This window comes from Actinia tenebrosa, unplaced genomic scaffold, assembly GCF_029948245.1.
Source record: "Actinia tenebrosa isolate PJP-AT-01 unplaced genomic scaffold, QUT_ActTen_1.0 PGA_scaffold0__85_contigs__length_37466705, whole genome shotgun sequence".
Taxonomy (NCBI): Eukaryota; Metazoa; Cnidaria; class Anthozoa; order Actiniaria; family Actiniidae; genus Actinia; species Actinia tenebrosa.
Genome location: NW_028292569.1, coordinates 35,121,005 through 35,141,698, shown reverse-complemented (window position 1 = coordinate 35,141,698; position 20,694 = coordinate 35,121,005). Strand labels below are relative to the sequence as shown.

At 35.5% G+C, this 20,694-nt stretch overlaps 3 protein-coding genes and 1 long non-coding RNA gene across 4 annotated transcripts; 2 read left to right on the top strand and 2 right to left on the bottom strand.

Annotated features, from left to right (window-relative positions):
* Positions 1–828: 828 nt before the first annotated feature.
* LOC116303535 (coiled-coil domain-containing protein 186) lies at positions 829–12,771 on the top strand. Its single transcript, XM_031713091.2, has 19 exons — positions 829–1,751; positions 2,669–2,915; positions 3,408–3,542; positions 3,650–3,727; positions 3,828–3,947; positions 4,799–4,903; positions 5,570–5,668; positions 5,830–5,916; positions 6,098–6,240; positions 6,583–6,763; positions 6,839–6,913; positions 7,292–7,376; positions 7,654–7,733; positions 7,832–7,863; positions 8,281–8,443; positions 8,565–8,767; positions 9,088–9,157; positions 10,311–10,460; positions 10,819–12,771. Exons 1-19 carry the CDS (start codon positions 1,297–1,299, stop codon positions 10,891–10,893), a joined length of 2,583 nt encoding a protein of 860 aa, XP_031568951.1. The 5' UTR covers positions 829–1,296; the 3' UTR covers positions 10,894–12,771.
* LOC116303541 (uncharacterized) lies at positions 9,152–20,652 on the bottom strand. The gene is made up of 5 exons (XR_004197969.2): positions 20,561–20,652; positions 11,818–11,938; positions 10,872–11,040; positions 10,306–10,394; positions 9,152–10,149 (listed from the first exon to the last, which is right to left on the bottom strand). It is a non-coding gene; the product is annotated as an uncharacterized LOC116303541 (long non-coding RNA).
* On the top strand, positions 13,389–16,091 carry LOC116303538 (band 4.1-like protein 3). Its single transcript, XM_031713095.2, has one exon. The coding sequence runs from the start codon at positions 13,744–13,746 to the stop codon at positions 15,052–15,054; it is 1,311 nt and encodes a 436-aa protein (XP_031568955.2). The 5' UTR covers positions 13,389–13,743; the 3' UTR covers positions 15,055–16,091.
* On the bottom strand, positions 15,947–20,042 carry LOC116303539 (serine/threonine-protein phosphatase CPPED1). Its single transcript, XM_031713096.2, has 2 exons — positions 19,521–20,042; positions 15,947–18,968 (listed from the first exon to the last, which is right to left on the bottom strand). The coding sequence occupies exons 1-2, from the start codon at positions 19,981–19,983 to the stop codon at positions 18,523–18,525; spliced, it is 909 nt and encodes a 302-aa protein (XP_031568956.1). The 5' UTR covers positions 19,984–20,042; the 3' UTR covers positions 15,947–18,522.
* Positions 20,653–20,694: the final 42 nt, after the last annotated feature.

Genomic DNA, 20,694 nt, shown 5'->3' with positions numbered 1-20,694 from the left:
ACAAAACATATTTGAAATAAATGAAAATGCAGTAAAATGAATTAGATAAAATCATAATATTGAATAAAAGAAATATGACCTCTATTTGGAAGAATAGTAAAAAGTCACGAAAAAAAAGAACCTTATTTCCTTATCAGGCTTCTCGGACGCTTTAAGATCATAAATTTATTGAATTTGTATGGCGATTTCAAGGTAATCTGCTGTCTGCTGTTGTCATCATGTCAAGGTAATCATCTACAACTGTCCATAAGAGATCCATAGGTTATATACGATAGATCTAGGAATGATTACTAACGACTGGGCACATTTCATTAGTCACATTCATAAGGGGTGATTTTAGTATGATCCTGGCTGGGTCTGTCACGAGAAAATTATCATGTACCTGGTAATCAATGAAATTTCAATGTCAACCGATGAAGTCCAGAAATCGATTGGCAGGAATTGAATTGAGGCAACTTAAAAGAACCTTAAATTGTTATAAATCTTTGTCAGGTTCAGATCCCTTGAGTATGTTTTCTTTCTTTTGGACAACTTGGCAATTTAGATCTGTACAGAATAAACTTCAATCAAGCCTCTCTTTCTTGGATCAAGCAGGACAATTTACACGATGTTCGAATTCGTCTTCCCAAACGTTAAGCGTTAACTATGATTTTTCATTCAAACTGTTCTCTTATCTTTTTCCACTTCTAAGCTTTTCATTCTACTTTCTCAATTTTTTTCTTTTTCGTTCTCATTTCTGTAGATTTTTCTATGGGCATCCCCTTCGAACCGGAAGTGCTTCCCTTTTGCCAGGTCATGTGACAAATGTCCATTTGGTGACGTATCGAATATCCGCCATCTTGGATTGTTTCAGAAGAGCAGAAAGATCGATCGGTCTGAATTTTTCTGGCCTTCTTTCCTCATCTGATTTTATTCTACATAAATTAAAGTCTAAGTGCAACCACTGGAAATAACCAAGTTTACTATCAGAAGACTACCGTGGAAAATTCTTAACGACAAAGTGTATTTTTTTCACTTTCTTTTTATGTAAACAGCTTGGGACTCTAGCTATCCAATATTCATAACGTTCCTAACCGGCATTTTATCAAATTGTTTTACTTCATATTTGGATATTTTCTGCCCCATTACTTATATTCTACTTGGGACTTAGTATTTCAAGCTGTATCCAAAAGAAGAGCTAAGGATTTGCTTTGGATGGTGTGTGAAGAGAATGGAAAAATCAGAAAAAGAATCATTCAGACATGGAGCATAGTTAGCTGATGTTCTTGCTACCTTGGACCGTGACTTTATTTCTAGATGTCTTCAACTGTGGATGATCCACAGCTTGACAATGAAGAAGAGAAGGAGACCAATCCTCAAGTGAATGGGGATTTATGCAGAACTAATGATGGTATTGATACAGAGAATTGTACAGACCTTCCTCAGGTCGTTAGTGAAGAGACTCAGGCGGTTTTAGATGAAGTACAAAACGATAAAACACTAATTTCTCAAACTAATGGACTCAAGAATGAAAATCAGGACGTCCAGTTAGTTTTAACAGAATATGAACATGTCAAAGACGAGTTAATGAAGCTCCAAGCGGAATATCAATCTTCCATTCAACGGGAAAGAAATTTATGCGAAAAACTTCAAAATTTTCACACGGAAGAAGACAACAAGGTCTCTAAACTTAGCAAAGTGAACGAAGATCTCAGAGAACAGCTGAATAATGTGCTTGAGGAACTTAATGGAAAAAAAGGAGAATTAAAAAAGTAAGCTCTTTAAAAATTGAGATTTCCCTCTTCAACACGTATAAACATGAATATTAAACCTTCATTGTACATAGCTATTTATGCCAATCTTTGCTGTTCTAATATTATTTATATATGTATATATCTATAAAGGATTTTGTTATTTTTTGTCTTTATCTCCAGTTTTTTATCAGCAAAACTGCCCAATTGAAATGATCTTATTTTACCTAATTAAATTATAAAGAGAAATGGAAACGATGCATTGTATAAATATTTTTGGTCTCAAAAAGCGTTTTGTATTTTTCTTAGTTCATTAGTAGGCTGCCTCGAAATTGATTAAGATTTCAGGTCTTAAGAAAATCTTTTAGCATGACAGTTATCCAGTTGAATGAAAAAAAAGTTAATCTAAATTTCAACAAAAATATGATTATCTTAAATTGTATTTGAAGCTCCTAGCAACGATATCAAATAGGGTTCAGCATGTGTGAACATTGCTTCATCATGTCGATGGTAATTATTCATTGGGTGAAGTGTTTTGAGAGGTGACACAATCAATAATACCTAAAGGCTTACTGATGTGGTTTCTGATGCCAGACCTAGAGGGTGATATTTGAGGAGGGAGAAAGACAGAAGAACTCAAGGACTCTTCCCACGTATGACATTAAATACATCCATGACTACTATTAGCTGGCGGCAGTATATGAAGCAATACTTGTGTTTTTCTCCTAACAGTATTATTAATAAGCCAGTTCATAGTTTAAGAATTGTTTTCAGTGCGCATGCAACCTTATCCTGAATTTCTCACCTTCTTTCATTTAATTAAGAGCAAAATGAGATTTAGAGAAAAGAAGGTGAGAAATTTGGGATACAATAGCATGAACACTGAAAACGATTCTTAAACTATGAACTGGCTTATAAAGGACTTTCTATTTAAACAGTGTTAACTCCACTTTGGATTCCACCCAAAAAGAGAGAGACAAGTTGTCAACAGAGCTGGCCAAGCTTCACATTGAACGATTAGAAGAAAGGGATGGACTGAAAGAAAAAGTGAAAAGTCTTGATGAAGTAAATAATAAGCTTGAGGACGAACTGGAAACAGTGAAGGGGAAGATGCAAGCACATGATTCTGCTGCAAAGCGTGCAATTAATGCCATCCAGAAAGAAATGGCATTGAGAGTCGACCAGGTATGAAAATAAATAGAATTACTAATATGTATGCATTATTTGTTTCATATATTTCTGTTTTATGACTATGAAACACTTGTAGTAAATGCATCGGTGTCATAGTGACAAGATAATAATTAATAATAATAATAAATTAATACTTATATTGCATAAATTTGCATGTGTATGTGATCAAATGCGAGTATTTTGATTGGATAAGCAGTCTATTTGTGTGATTGGTCTAAAGGATGTTGTCAATTTCATATCATGACCTTTCCATTTCCTGGTTATATCAAACTTTATCAGACTTTTTGCAGACAACATGAATTTTAATGCAAATAAAAGATAAATACTTTCTCAAAATTGTAATATATTACTTCTCTACCTGTATTGTTAATCACAATAGAAAAAATAAGTACATAAGGCCCACAAAAGACAATCCTAATTTTCCAAGGCTTCTGGATTTTTAGACTGGGCATGCAATTCCTGACATTAAAGCCTCATATTTCATAGGTAACTAAGATGTATGAAGATGCACTGAAAGACAAAGAAAATGCTGTTCTAAAGATGACTCAACTTGAAGAGGACAAGAAAAAAATCTTTGTTGAGAAAGAACTATTAGCTGGAAAGTTCATTGACAATAATAAGGTACGATCTTCACTGTCAGCTTTACTTGATGATTTCTATTGGTGATTGGATTCCAAGCTGGTTGCGAATTATTTGAATCAATTTTTACTCAATCTATTTTATCTCAGGAGAATGAGAAATTAAGGCAGAAAATTAAAGATACAACCGGTGACTTAGCAAAAGCTCAAGCATCTTTGGAAGAAAAGGTTATCTTTTAAATTTTAATTGGAATTTAAACAATTCTGCAAATATCTGGCAATATATTGATCATTTGTTTATCTGTTTTTGTTACATTTTATCTCATAGGAAAAGGAAGTCCTGCCACTTCAAAAAGAATTAACAAAACTAAAAGAAGAAATTAATTCTCAGGCAGTTAAAGTGAAGTGGGCACAGAATAGACTAAAAAATGAACTTGAAGCTCATAAAGTAAGAACTCAGTAAAGTGAAATCAATTGAAAAAGTATGGCCTATCATATGTACAGGAAATAGTGTTTTTAAACTCCTGAGCCCAGTTGTATGTAGGGTGGATAGCACTGTGTGATATATAAATCTTATCCAGTGGATAAATTCATTGGATAATAGCATTGACTTATCCACTGGACATAGAGGATATTACATGGGTGTGCGGAGATACGAATTTTATCTTCAAGTGTTGAAAAGATCTCTCACAACGGAAGTGAGCGTAGCAAACAAATGAGAGATTTTCAACGCAAGAAGATAAAATTCCTATCTCCAAGCGGCCATGTAATATTCTGTTTATTATATAATTATCAATCAAGTATGTTTTGGCTTTTTCAGGCAATTCTTTCTGTGTATTTTTGAATAGCCATCGCAATGGTGTTAAATAACATGTTATTTTCACATGTGAAGATATCAATTTTTCCAAATAAAGAAAAATAGATATTTTATTGGTAATCATATAATAAAAGGATTTATCTCTTGGATAGCACTTATCACCCTTCATACAATCAGGCCCTGGTTCCGTCACTGATTGTGTTCTTTCAGGAAATATCAGAGTGGAAAAGGATATTTATATATTTTAGACCCCACTCAACTTACCAACACCTAAACAAGTCCCACAATGAATGTATTGGAATATATCTTCCTTAGACCTTCCATCCATTTGAGCCTGAAATTTTTATTTCCCATTTACTTCACCCTCCCTATTTTAGGATTAGATTTTTTGTGAGACTATTTATCCATCAATTCGTCTATGTTCATTTTCATGCACTAGAAAGGAAGCAGTAAGTTTCATATGAACATGTTGTATTTTGCAGGAGACAAAAACAAAGCTAAGTCAGACCACCCAAAAGCTTAAAGAAGCCAGAGAAGAAGGCGAGATGATAAGGAGTAACTGCCAAGCTCTTATCAAGAAGTACCAGGTATATGGATGGAGTTATTTTTTGTGGTTAAGGAGCAAGTGTGAGCAAAATGAGTATTGAGCTCCTAGTATGGTATATGATCTCACATTTACTAGACCCCCCCCCCAAAACCCATAGACCCCAGAGTAGTACTGGGTAATAGACCCCAAAGTAGTACTGGGTAGTGGACCCCAAAGTAGTACGGGGTAGTGGACCCCAAAGTAGCACAGGGTAGTAGACCCCAAAGTAGTATTGGGTAGTTATAGACCCCAAAGTAGTTCTGGGTAGTGGACCCCCAAGTAGTACTGGTTAGTAGACCCCAAAGTAGTACTGGGTAGTAGACCCCACAGAGGTACTGGGTAGTAGACCCCAAAGTAGTACTGGGTAGTAGACCCCACAGAGGTACTGGGTAGTAGACCCCCAAGTAGTACTGGTTAGTAGACCCCAAAGTAGTACTGGGTAGTAGACCCCACAGAGGTACTGGGTAGTAGACCCCAAAGTAGTTCTGGGTAGTAGACCCCAAAGTAGTACTGGGTAGTAGACCCCCAAGTGGGCATTTTGTAGTGTGATAGCCAACAAATTGATGATGTTAAATATATGTTACTTTACCTTCATTCTCTGTTTTTCCAATGAGAATAAAACAAAATGAATACATGGCAGTTATTTCCTTTTTCCATCTTTCCACAGGAATCAGAAGAAATGAAATCCAGTAGTCTTGATCAAAAACTGAAAGAAAAAGAGGATGAACTAAAGAAAAATGAGCAAGAAATTGCTGACCAGGATGAGGTAAGTAATTATGACATGATTGTGTACTTCAAGTAAATATCCATTATTTCATTTCCCTCCTTATTGATCAAGGACATAGGAATCTTGAAGGGGGATCCAATGGTATCAATATAATATTTTGTTATTATAAAATAATGGTCTTTGAACAACATTTCTTGCAGATTTACAGAGTGAAGGTGCAAGAGCTTGTCAACCTACGTAATGAGCAAAGAATTTATGTAGAGGAAATAAAGGATCTAAAGGCCAAGGTAGGAGATATTGTGCTTGCATGTTGTTATATTTCTTAGTGATAAAGATATTTTGATTGCCCTCACATTGGATGCTGAATATGGTAGCTTTTATTTAACACACAAGCAAAATTTATTGTAAAAGGTAAATAATAGTACTACTACTAGTAGCAATACCTCTGAAAATATGATTGTTTGCCAGGTCATTTTACTTGAGGAAAAGATAACCCTTTATGCTGTGAAGATAGCTGAACATGAAAAGAATGAGTTAGCACAGAAATCAGAGATTCAAACCTTAAAGAAAGAACTACAAGAAGTAAATGAATTTAAAACTAAGTATGAAAGGTGAGATTCCGAGGACAAAAATACTGCAAGTATTGGGGAAAAAATTTGACCTCTATCCATCCATCTGTTCACCCCTTCCCTTCCCATCTTATCTATCTATCCCATGCATTTATGTATCTGTTTTCCACCCATCTACCCACCTATGCATCTACTCACCTATCCATTCCATTCCATCCATTTATTCTTTTAATTCACCCATTTTCACACATGACCATCAATCCATCCAGTTTTCCACTATTCCAACCCATCAATTCATGCATCCTCTCACTCATCCACTTCATCCACACCCTATCTATCCACCATTCATTCTTCCAGTATTTATAATCCCTGTTCTACTTTCAGTGAAGTCCAGACTGTCGCTAAGCTAACTGAAGAAAAAGAAAGACAGCAGAAGTACATCCATGACTTAGAGTCTGACATCTCTGGTGGAACCAGCAATCAATCAGAACTCCTTGAGTTCACTGAGAAATTAACTGCTAAGAATGCTCAACTCCAATCTGAAGTCACTAGCATCCAGACAATGGTACAGGAAATAAATTTTACCAGTTGAACCCATGAAAAAATAAAATACTTCAATTTTTTGTACTTTCTTTGATAGTGTGAAAGTGTCCAAAAAGAAAAGAATAACTTAGAAGAACACCTTGAAGAGATAAAAAAACAGAAGTCCACTCTGGTGAGTAAAGCTTATGTTTCTATTTCTTAGTCTTCAATTTACTAATGAAATACAGTTAAATTTAGGGCTCTGACAAATGGCCCAAAATTTGACATTTTGGGGCAGAATGTTGGCACATTTTGTTTTTGTTGTGTTGTGAAAAATTAACATAACAAACAAGCTTAACATTCATCCAACATCAAAAATCGCATCCCAACATTGTTAGCAAACCATGACAAATGGTCCCAACATTTGACCCAACAAATGTTGGGTCATACATGTATCATTGTTGGGTCAAATGTTTTCAAGGCCCTAATTGAGATAAAAACTTGCCTAATTATAGATATTTGTAAGCACCATGTTCACCATCCAATGTAAAGTTCCAAATACTATTTTCAGGAAAGTCAGTACAAAGAAGAGATAACATCACTACAGAAAAATCTAGAACAACTTACTATTATTGTGCAAGAGAAATCGAAAGCAGGTCAGTTTGAACCAATAATATGCCAGTATTTGTTTTACTTCAACTACCACCAGCCTTCATACTTGCTGTATTTGTGAGGCAGGTATATTTTCGTCATAGGCAACATATATATCTGTGCTGTGCCTGAGTGAGGCAGTTTAATGAGCAGTTTACAAATGCCGATTGTAAAAGACACCACTCTTTTATTGTGATTATGCCACCTACGATGATTTATTATCTTCATACCCATCAGACTTAATGGATATCTGAAGATTTACATGTCCTCTTATATTTTCAGTGGAGCAACTGTCTCTTTCCTTGGAAGATGCAAAAGATGAGTTACAAGTCACTAGAAGAAAAAACAATGCTTCAATCAAGGTCTGTAATCTGCTTCAACACAATTATTATGAATAGACTCCAAGGAACAATGTAACTAAATCTTGGTATGCTTCATGTTGATTCTTGTTGTGTTTCAGGACTTGACCAGACAGCTACAACAATCAAGAAAGTATGTATTAGATACATTACTAAGTCATCTTCTTTTCTTCTCTTCCCTCACCTCCATGGTTAAAAGGGCCAGGCTGTCAAATTTCCTTTCATTCCTCTGATAATCTGGCAATCAATTCATCTCTCGATCCAATTCCATCCATTTATCTATTTATCCCTCCCTCCCATTGTCATTGTCACTGTCATTGGCATTGACTAATTAATCTATTTTTTACTGCATCCATTCTTCTAACCCTCCCTCCCATCCATTCATCTATTTTCCCCTCCCATCCATATCCATATCCATATCCATGCTTCTGATCATCCCTTACACTCATCCATTCTTCCATCTCTCTATTCATTCATCCATCCAATCCCATTCATTTAATCCCATCTATCCATCCATTCATTAACCAATCCTGTTTTCCTCTGTATTCAGGCTGGTAGATAAACTAGAATCTAACCATCATGGTTCAAAGGAAAGCCTTGATGATGATTCCAAATCATCATCTACTTCTTCTCTGGATAAACTGAGTGCTAACGGCTCATCACCAGTTGTGGTCAATAATCCTGCTATGTCTGCTTGTGTAACTGATTCAGGGGTATGTTTCTACCTTAAGTACAAGTGATGGACACTAAATCTAATAAAGAGTAATTATTACTCATCATTGGATTAGAAAAATGCCTATATTTATCAATCATGGGTTTTTATTTCCTTGAAAGATGCCACCCAACCACGATGCTGTTCAAATTGTACAACCAATCAATCCACCAATGAGAACAGGAACTGAGATAGAGCCGAGTAAGAAGTTATTAGTAGACAAGATATGCCGACTGCAGAAAATCCATGCCAAAAAGAATGAGAAATTAGAATTCATGGAAGAACATATCAATGCTCTTGTTGACGAGATCCAGAAAAAGACAAGGTTGGTTTGAAAACTTAAAGCTAAGTTAGTTATTCAATAGACAATCTCTGACAGCACTCCACAGAAAGAGACCGTATGCGAGAGGGCGTATATAAGCAATGCAACCCCAAAAGGAGCACAGACCAGAGTGCGATGGCAAAGCCAGCCTAAATGCACACACTCCTCAGTGTGGAACTGAGGCTTGTAGTGCTGTAGCACCATACACGCTACAGAAAAAACACAATACTAAAATATGCCACATATGCAATTTTAGGAGAGTCGTCACCCTTATCTTCGAGCAATGATTTAAGTTTCTTTTCCTCAATCTTACTTCATTTCAGAATCATTCAGTATTACACATTACGAGAAGAATCAGGAGCACTGGCCCCGCCTATGTCGGACTTGAATAAGGTATATATGGTAGACATCTAGACGAAGTGTACGAAGGGTCGATAGCAATATCCCATGGATAAATCCTTATCCAGTGGATAAGTCGAAGCTGTTATCCAATGAATAATTGATAATGATTAATAATAATCATTAATCCACTGAATAAGGTTTATCCATCAGATAGCAGTATCCACCCATTGTTTAATTTAATTAGTTTAATGTCTCATTATTTAATACTAGCTTGTGTTTTATACATTGAATCAAAATATGGCGATCAATTTGAATAACTATGCTTCTGTACTGACTAGCCCTATGTTCACATGGAAACATAAAAGCGTTTTCACATGTATAGGAGGGTGGTCAGTCCAGAACAATAGTTATTCAAATTAGTTGCCTTTTTTTAAACAGTGTTTAATCATGGTTATTTTAGTGGCTAGATCAAAGTGTTTGAATTTTTCACACAGTCTGTTGTGAATTCACTTGTTATCGTTACCTGGCATCTAACAACACATCTAATCTTTTTCATAATAATCTATACCCTGCTAATCCTTCCCCTGCTAATCCTTCCATCCTCCCCTTTGTTTACTCTCATATCTCCACATTAAAAGTCCTCAGGTCTAGCATGTGGTGGGCCACCTCGTTGGTCTTCTGAATTCTTTTCTTCTTGGCTTGCTAAACAGGTGCCTTGGTTTTTCTTAAATTTTCCGCTCTGTGCTCATAACTATTGGTTGTATTCTACTCTTTCTTTTCTCTATTCTGATCTCTATGTCGCTTCTTCTCCCCTCCCCCACCCTTCCCCCACTCTTGACAAATTGAGACACATTAAAGCATGTCGTAACTCTGGCCATCTGTGGGTGTTTGACTTTTTCCTTACACAAACTGCATTGAGAAACCACAACCTTCATGAAAAGTGTCAAACAACATTCAGTGGACTGTTGCCTGATCAATGGCTGACAGTGGGCCAATTTGTTGGTTGACTATCTGTCAGCCAAAGAACAATATTAATGAAGAATCTGATGACAAAATATCAAACTATTAGTGTGCTTCATTTTTTTACTGTATTTGTTTTATATACTCTTTTTAAGCATTTTGGAAGACTTTATTCATTACAATTAGTTCTTTCCATTATGGTCAATGTAAAATAATTTTTTAACTCTTCCATTTCCTACCTCAGGCACGTTTGTCGCGCCATGGAGGCATCATGGCATCATTGTACTCATCCAAACCACTTGATAGTGATATGACGATGGAATTATCACTACAAATTAATAAGAAATTACAAGCTGTTCTTGAAGATACTATACTTAAAAATATCACACTAAAGGTAGGTCATATGGGATATGGATGGGATATGGATGGGATGTAGGTGGGATATGGATGGGATATGGATGGAATATGGATGGGATATGGATGGGATATGGATGGGATATGGATGGAATGTAGGTGGGATATGGATGGGATATGGATGGGACATGGATGGGATATGGATGGGATATGGATGGGATATAGAAAGAATGTAGAAGGGTGGGAGCAATAAACCACAGTGATTTCGGTAGTCAGGTCATGTGTTTGGTTCCTGCAGAACCCACAATATGTGAATAGAGTGTGTTTGATGTGTTGTTCTCTCCCTTTCCATGTGGGTTTCTCTTCAATTTCACAGTTTTGGTTGCTTTTTCCTACAGGAAAATCTAGATACTTTGGGAGATGAAATATCAAGGCTAAATGAGGAACTTACTGCTTATAAACGGCGAAGGTAAAAATGGGTATTCCAGGAAAAGTCCTCAAGACATCACACTCGTTTCTTTAATTCTGTGAACAAGGTACATGTCAGAAGAGTTATATGAGGGCCAATGAAGGAGGCATTTGAAGAAGCTGGTGGTATTGGTTGATGCTATCTCGAGTCCCTGTGGAGTAAATATCAAAGTAAATAAAGGAAGTCCTAAATATTATGCGCTTGCCTGCAACATTCATAACATCTACTCCCTTCCCTTGAGGTGTTAAATCTCTTTCTGTTCCATCCATTAAAAGATAATAACTTCATACCCAGATATTTGCTAACTGTTATAGAGACGTACTTAAATGATGAATTTTCCTCACGTATAGTCATATGAAATTATTATTTACTTTGAAGGAGATATTTATTATGTAATTACCTCAGTAACCACTAATGTTTAAGGTAACTGGTCAGTTTGCTACCATGTAATAATTGTGCTACCAGTCCGTTCGCTACCACCCAGGGTCATGTTGAAGTCTGTTCGCTAACAATGGCAATTACCAACCCGAAACATAATAAAACTTAGTAAACAGCTACAAAGATTGGTAAAAGACATTTGTATAGTATGTTTAAGACTTGAAAATGAAGCCAAAAACATTAATAATGTGAGGAAGGGGTTCGTTTTAAAGGTGCTATTTAGAGTTTGCAAAACTGGTGACATTCAACACACCCTAGCCATGATTTTCAATATTAAATGTATTCTGCTGTTTCATTTTTTGGACCTTGTGTGACTGAGATATAAAGTAACTTTTTTTGACTGTCTTTAGTAAAAATACCAAGTGACAGAATTTGGAATGACAGTGTCTAGGATTTTGTTTGTCTTGAGTTTTTTTCCTCAAACCCTGGATATCTCAAACTGTTATCTTGAAGCCATGTGAGTAACACTACAATATTTTACTTTGTATACCTTGAACTCCCATTTGAACTTTTTTTCATGGTACCCAGTAGGTTTAAGATAACAGGACTCTTCTGTACTTAGTAGCTTAATTTTTCACCTCTGAAATTAGCAACGTAATGACATGTTTGATCTGAAATGGAACAGCAAGTTTAAGAGGTGTGCATGAATGTCATTGGTTTACTTGGAAGGAACTTATACAATGAACTTACAATGAAGTTTGCTTAAACTCATTCTACTCTTAGAGAAAAAGCTACTCTTCTGTTCCCCTCCCACTCTATAGGTTGGATGACACATAGGAATATAATGGTGCAAAGAGGAGGGGTAGGGTAAGGAAAACTATTGATTTATAAGGTAATCTAGCTCAGAATGCAAAGGGGAACTAAGGATGCTTTCCATTAAGTCAAACTGATCGGTCTGAGCAGCCAGTTCTCAAATGGTACATGTTCTTAGAACTGTACACATCATTTGAGAACTGGACGCTCAGACCAATTGGTTTGACTTAATGTAAAGCACCCTTAGTTTAAAACTGCGTACTTCATTAGTTCAAGTATTAGTTACCTCCAAAAGGAATCTTTTTACATAAACATATTTATGGATATCATTTATAGATATAATTTATAAATATCATTTATAGATATCTGTGTTTAAATAATTTTGTATTATTTTAAAATTTACAAAATATTCCTTAATCAAACTTCAAAAAAAGATAAGTTTTTAAAGAGTCACAATTTACTGAGGTATTTTTAAAATTTAATTTAAGCTTTTCTAATGTCAAAATGTCTTTGTATGATTTCATGCAAACTTCGCCATTATTCCAAGCTCAAGGCCATCTTTCCTTAGAGAATAGCACCAATATAGCTGTAATATATGTATATAGAATTTAGAATTATCAATATTATTAATAAATAGAGGAGAGGGATTATTGCTTTGTTGTATGAATAAAATACCTAAAAATTCATAAAATCTTCAAGTATTCATTTAAAATTCTGCTAGATTGGGATGACTGTATTTTACCCCAAACATTTCTCAAACCCAGGTGTAAAATTCAAAGTTTTTCTTAACTTGTGGATACACAAAGCAAAAATGATACTCACATTGTGTTTCGTCAGGAAAAGTGAATGAACGAAAACATATTTAACAGGTTTTATGTGAGGTAAATCTCAGTATGTGTATGACAAATTGATTTATTGAGCTATTTACAATCCCATTTTTTACCCCTTCAGGACCCTCTTAGATATAGGGAAAATAGAAAAGATGGGTGGATGGATGGGTGAAATGGTTACAGTCAAACCACCTCAAGCGTGAATACATAGAGGTCATTAACGACTTTATTTTTGGATTCTTGATTTCATTATTTGGTTCGAACATTCATTATTGAACAAAATGAATCAAGCATATGTGCAGCTGAAATGCAAAAGCAATTTTTTGTGCAAGGAATATGTAATATTAATGACTCTGTTTCCGCTATAAACAAGAGCCTCTAATCCATTTTCCACATACAGTATGTAAAACACTAAACAAATAAAGCCGTTGGTTCGACCAATGAGAAACGTTCTAGCCAAACCCCAAATTCTCCAGACTAGACGTCGGTTTTTCGACTAGTGCTTCAGTTTGCTTCGACAAGTCGATCTACTCGCTATTACGCGAATGAATGGAAAAATCGAGGTCACAGGGCAGCTTTTTCTAGGAAATAAGAACTATTTCCCCTAGTTACAGATATTTTGGTTTGTTTATAGTTCCTTCGTTTGCAGCGAAAGGGTTTACAAGGAAACCACTACAGTGTTTGTGGGTTGTAATACTATTTAGGTGTTTTGTGGATTCGACCGTAAAACTACAGTCTTTTATATCGTATGAGAGGATAAACATTGATCTAGTAAGAAGACTTGTTCTAAAAATATACAGTGACTTCGAAACTGAAAGTGAAAGATTCTATCTATGCTTTCATCACGACGTGAAAACGTTTTCAAAATACTGCTACGTGTTTTGATTGGAAGAAAGCGTTTTCCCTTTAACAACAAGATGCCTGTATCGACATCCACAAGCCCTACAAGAAGACAGTCTTCACGTAGACTTAATTGTCAAGTTATACTCCTTGATAACACAGAATTCAGAGCAAGTTTCGAAAGGAAATCAGCCAAAGGAAAGGACTTGTTTGACAAAGTGTGCGAGCACTTAAAGTTAGAGGATGGAGAGTATTTTGGATTACAGTACACTGCTTGGGAAGACGGAGAGCTAGACTGGCTAGGAATGACCGAAGAAATTCGCACTCAGAGATCTAAGCCATACCATTTTCAATTTGCAGTGAAATTCTTCCCAAGAAATCCTCGAAAAGTCGGCCAAGTAGCGCGCGAATTAATGTGTTTACAAGTGAAAGATCTACTATTGCGCGGGAAGTTTTTGATTGCCGTACCAGTAAGAAAACACGCAATCCTCGATGGCCTTTTTACACAGCTTTGGTTGGGAGATTACGACCCAAATATCCATCCAAGAGGCTATATACAGTACAAGCTCGATCGCTTTTTTGTTGCGCCGTGTGGCATTAACTCTGATGAGGAAATAATCGAAGCTAAGTATGAGGCGTTGGTTGGTTATAATCATCGCCAACATCAAGGGATGAGTAGAGAGGAAGCGGCTGTCGCTTTCCTAGAAAGCGCTCAAGATTTCAAACTTTACGGAATATCAATCCATAAAGGAGCTACAGACAAGAACGGTAATCATATTCTCCTGGGGCTGTACGAGAGAGGAATATTAGTGTACGAGATTAATGAATATAATGAACCAGGGGCTTTAATACTGGAAATATCATGGCAGGAAGTCGTAACAACACAGAACCAGAATCGAAAATTCCACGTGGTGTTTTACAACGAAGTTAGAAAAGATGGCGGTAGTTTTTGCTACCGATTTCACGGCCATCAAGGAAGTAAAGCGGCGCTAAGGATGCAAAAGGATGCCTTGGAGCATAAGGAGTTCTTTTATCATCCAGAAAAGAAGTTGAATCGTAGAAGCCGCTCATTCGCGGAAGCAGATTCAATAGTTCGTGATTCTGTGACGGAGGTGTTTGACAGACGAGACAGTAAGTATGCCACAACGGGTAGAGATGTCGTTAGGAGAAAAAGTTCTTTTGGTCGACTGAAAACATCTTTGAGGAAGAAGTTGCCTGCCAAAAAGAGAAAGGCTATTGCAAACTTGAAAGATGAAGAAGATACTGAAGATGCTGCACCTAAAAAAGTTGTCACTTATGTGTGAATATCAATGGATGAACTGAATGAATAAATGAATACATGAGCAATGCTATATCAAGTCTAAATTGCAGTTTTTGATATTCTGCGAACTCAGAAATATCAACAGCTTGTTTAGCCTCCTTTAATTTGCAGCTGTTTTAGGGTCGTCACACAACGTTTCCCTCCCCACAAAGGAAAGACAGGAAACGTTGCGTGACGACCCCAGGAGTGGCTGCAAAGGAGGCTAGGGCTTGTTGTGAAATTGATGTTTTACTGCTGCCAGTCAAGAACATTATAGGTACCGACTGATTATTTAAATGATTGACGGCAGCAAAAAAAAAACAAATTTCAACATGCAGGTTGCAACCACCAAGTTTGCAGAATATTGAAAACAGCAGTAATTAAGTCTTAATTGATTGACACATTGAACTACTTTTTTGAGACTTGAAAAAAAGTGATATCCTAAGACCAAAAAAAGCTGTCATTTATGTCCGACTATGATTATGTAAATAGGTAAAACAATGATTGAATGAATGCTCAGTGTCGTATCAAGTCTTATCTTAAAAGTGATTTACACCTTGAGTTACTTCTAGATATTTAGGTGGCCAAGTCAAACTGTTGTAAATAAGGCCAAAACATGGGACATGCTTCCTCAAGTTGTCATAGTAACAGAAACATGAAAACTATTAGCTATGATAAAAATAAAGTATACTCGAAGTGGTTTAGGCCTAGGGCAAACGTCGAACTTTCCATGTACCGAACTCATTAAAAACAATGGATATCAGGTGATAATGAGGCGACATTCTTTGATGTAATTAAGTTCAGTGCATGGAAAGTTCAACGTTTGCCCTAGGCCTAACTGATTCTATATCAAGCTTACAATTCTATCAATGAAAATGTCATAATTGTTACACTGATTTAGTTAACACTGATATTTGTGTTTATTGGCTTCAAAGGAATTAAATAATGCTTAGTCTGCATTAATTGAGTTATAAGAATCAATTAATTGTTAATGCTTTTGTTTGTATTCATGAACACATCTAATAAACTCTACTCATATGTGATGCCTAGTCTTGGTATTAAACCAAAGATTCCAGAGGTGAGATTCGTTTCTAGGTGGGTTTGGCAACTAATGATTTTTACCCCTAAGAAATACCAACTCTAAAATACTAATTATTTATCTATGAGTGCTAAGTGACAGGAATTGGATGATAAACCCCCAAAAAGGATCCTGGATAGCAAATGTTTTGAATATCTTATTACCTGACAAACACACTAATGAAAGGAACTGGCTTACTTTTAGATTCGTGACACCCTAAAAGGTACCAAATCCCAGTTCTGGAACCCTAAAAAACACAAGAATCCCTGCCCTTTTTAAATCAAACCCCCCCACTAGCAGCCTACCTAGCAGCCCAACAGGGATCAACAGGGATGGGGAATTGGGTTGGGGTGCTGTGGGGAAGGGAATGAGTTCTCAATCTCACTGGTCTGCTACGCAAGCTATTGCTGGTAGGCACTTCTTGCCTACTGACGAATGCTTCCACACAAAACTTTGATTTTTGAAAATGTATGTCTGTAAGTTTTGAACTCCCTTCAAGCTTCAAAGTTTAACTAATCTTAACATGCTCTTTACAGCTATGGCAGTTATTCTTCTGTCGTGTGCTTATTCCTGTTGGTTGCCATGGGAACCTAGGCCCTTCATCATTGTCCTACTTCATTATTGTTCTTTGTTGTGTGAGTGTTTGAGAATTTTAAAATTGTGCAATAAAAGCTCATTAGTTATTGCCTTGTAAAGCATATCACATTTAATGTATATTATTGTATACAGCTATTTCAAAAAAGGTTAAATACTGAATACTGCATACTAAATGAGGCATTCCAAGACCAAAGGGCATTGTGGGTCTCATTAATTTTAAATAAAAAGTAAATATACAGCAATTAACTCTCTACATGTAGTTAGTATATTGTTTCAGATGGAATACACCAAAAATAGAATAAATAATTAGAGTGACCACAGTAAATCCGTAAAACTTTATTAATACTAAATAGCACAATTTCATGCAAATTCTATTGTTTAACTAGCAATATTTTGTACTATTTAGTAATTAGTGTTTCACGGATTTACTGTGGTCACTATGATTAATCCTACTTTAGACAATGTCACTATGGCCCACTACGTCACTATGTAACACATCCCTTGTTTTTTATTTTAAAATTAAGCCAACTAATGTTTTATTTATAACAATAATCACCAAGACTACAAGTAGAACTACAATAAAATACTACAATATATAATGATATATTTGAATAATTTATGGTTTTGGTGAATAAAAGATCACAATTTCTAATGTTAAGTTTAGTAACAATAATGAATAATAATTACTATGTGATAGAGCTAATAGCTAGTATTCATTGCATAAACTTTTGCATGAGTGTTTCATATATTTACCCATTAAAACCCTTGGAATTGCCCAACTTTGATATTTGAATATTTTATCATATTTTAAGTTGAATAATGCAAAATGTTTTGGAAATATTTGAAGTATATTTCTCTCTGCTATTTTTATAGCATCAATTTCAAAATAGCATAGATATAAGGTATATGGTATTATTTATCTATAATAGAAATGTCAAACAATGTACATAGTACAACTGTACTGTGGTTTTAAATAATTTTAGTTCATTTGGATTATGTTTTAAAAAGCACTGGACGCAGCTACACAAGCAATAAATCTTGTTGCAGCAAGGACACTTGAACCATGAACAAGGGTTTTGTCACTTTTAAAAATGTATACAGCACTGTTAATCATCCCTTGAACCAATTATTGATTGGAAATAGGATTTATTTTAATGACTCAGTTGTCAAGCTTGTTTTGAACTTTCCAAGTTCATTTCAAACTTTTTAACAAATGTTTGAAGTTCTCCGAAGAACTTCAGAACAAACTTCAGAATCCGATCATCAAAAGATATGTGAAAGCACAGAAGAAAATTCAAAAAATAACCTAAAAAACTTGAAGTGTTCGCAGTATAATAATTAGCATCCTGACTGTAAAATTAAATTTAAAAATGTATATATGTCATAGCTATTTCAAAGGAAGAAAACAAACGCTAGACAAAAAAACCCTCAATAAAAATCATAAAAAGTATAGCAGTGTGATGAGTATCAAGCACAATGTACTTTAACTTTGCTTTGCATAGAGGGTATATGTTATTGTTAGTGTTTCTTTAACAAAAATTAACATTTTGTAAAGTTCTGTGACAAAGATATAGCATTGGCAAATTTGTTTTTAAATATATTTATATGATAATAATAATAGTGATATAGGTCGAAGTGCTTTTTTTTCCTTTCATATGCATGCTGATATATACTCAAACTCAAAAGACATTTTATCATCCTGCAGCCATGACAATCTTGAACCTGCGAAGATTAACTCCTCTAGATCGCACTGAACACAGGAAGAGCAATCATGAGCTCCAGAACACTTCTAACTTATCAGAGCTCAACCGTTGCAGGAATTTTGTCTAGTTCATAATATTCATGACAGATCTTATCTTCTAATACCCTGACAATCCGCAAACCAGAGTCCTTATCGTTTTTAATTTGTAACCCAATGGCACTCGTTACGACCATTTCTAAATCCCCATCAAATCCTCCAGCGTTTCGGTGATAATGACCAGCAAAGACATATCTAATACCAGCATCTCTGATCTTCTTGATCATTTGCTTTCTGATTTGAAGGTCAATGTTGAAGTATTGGTCTGGTTCATCAATGTTGTATAAAAACCAAGGAATATGTTGGAAAATAACAGTATGTTTTGTTGGAAGTTTTTTCGCTAACTCCAGCTGTTCGTCAAACCATTGCTCCTGTTTTTGCTGAATGTCACTGACCTGGCTTCCATCTTTGAAATATTGTGAGTTGATAACGATAAAGAAAACTCCTAAGAAATGGAGAAAAAAACATTCATGATTTTCCAAGAACAAAATGATAGAAATAGCACACAAAAAGTAGCTGAGAATCAAATTAAAGACAAATATTAAAATTGGATGCAGAGGTGACGCTTCAAAACAAAATATAAACATTAAATCCATTTTATATTATCTTTATAATCAAGCAATAATATTCTAGTTTCACTGAACAAATTAATAGTCAAATTATTAGAGAATTTCTAATACCTCTCATTTGAAGGAAATCCTCATTTTTATTTTATTTTTTTCCTTCTTCATAACATACTTAAGTAAATGACAAATGAAGGCTAAAGTAATTCAATTATAAATCATAGAACACTTACGAAAATGCGAAAGTAACTAATCTTGGTGAAAAATCGATCAAATGATAAGCTAAATTTTTGCAAAAATACAAGCTTAACAAAGGGCGTCACAGCAAATCATTTGAAAAATAAAATTAAAATATGTTTACGTTAACACTATCTAAAAACGAAAGTATGTTGCGTAAGGATTTTTTTAAGTGAGCTGCAGTTTATTCCGCTTACCTCCGACCCAGAAGGTAAAATAATCGTCGCCGAAATTACTCCTATATTTGTGCACAGATTGTTGCGTTGGGGTATCGCCGACATCGTGGTTACCGCACACGCAAACCAAAGGAATCGAAGGATCGAGCTCTTCAAAGACCTTCTTAAAATCCTCAACTTGCGGATCATTGTATTTGTGCCAAGGAAACGCATTGACAAGGTCTCCACAAACGATGAAAAAACGAGGTTTCGGGGTTAAGATGTTGGCTGCTATTATTGCCTTTTTCGTTAACTCCACTTCCTTTTGCCAAGATTGCTCATCCTCTGGGACTTCGTTCCACGAGTCGATCAGCCCGAGTTGCGTATCAGCGGACTGGATAAAGCAAAAGGGTCCCTTCCATTGGCCTTCATTGTCCCGGGTAAAGCCAGGGTATTGGTGATTTGAAGATTTTTGGAAGGTGTTTTTAGTATCACGTCCCGCCATCTTTGATCTCACCGTGGATTTATAAAAGCGATCCAGTCTGCCTCGAGCCTCGTCCCCCAAGAACTTCCCTTTAACACAGCCAGCCCAACCAAACCCTAAAAAGTTTTCTGACAAAGTTCTTGAAAACTCATGAATAGTTAAAATACTATAAATACGGACCATTGTCAGAAAACGAAATAACAGCTGTAAAACAACTTTCAGACTTGGTATTTTTAGAAATGTTGTTATTAGAATAATTATCTTTAGAATTCTAGGAGTGGTGCATAGCCAGCACAAAATATTTGTAGAAGAATTTGGTACTTCCTAACACGTTTCTTGCAATGGCATTTTTTATGGCATTTTTTCTTTTTCGCTTAAAATTCTATATATATGTACGATTGCTAAAGACTGCAACTTTATCATGACGAATATAATTCCAAACTGGGAATTTTTGACTTTCCGTTCTTGCTCCCTCGCCTACCAAATGAAGTCCAAAGAATAGCTACAAAATTAAATATTTACCCCCAAAAAAACACAATTCGTATCAAGTTCTAACTTTTCCAGCGCATAATTAGATATCTATTTTACTTTCTCGTACCTTTAAACTGAATAATAGCAGACTTGAATGCGACGAGAGACGCGAAAGAACATCCAAACAGCTGACAAATGCACATATCATGTGGAAATGGGATAGCTGTGTTGTTTTTATCGGGGGGCTTGGAACGAGGGACC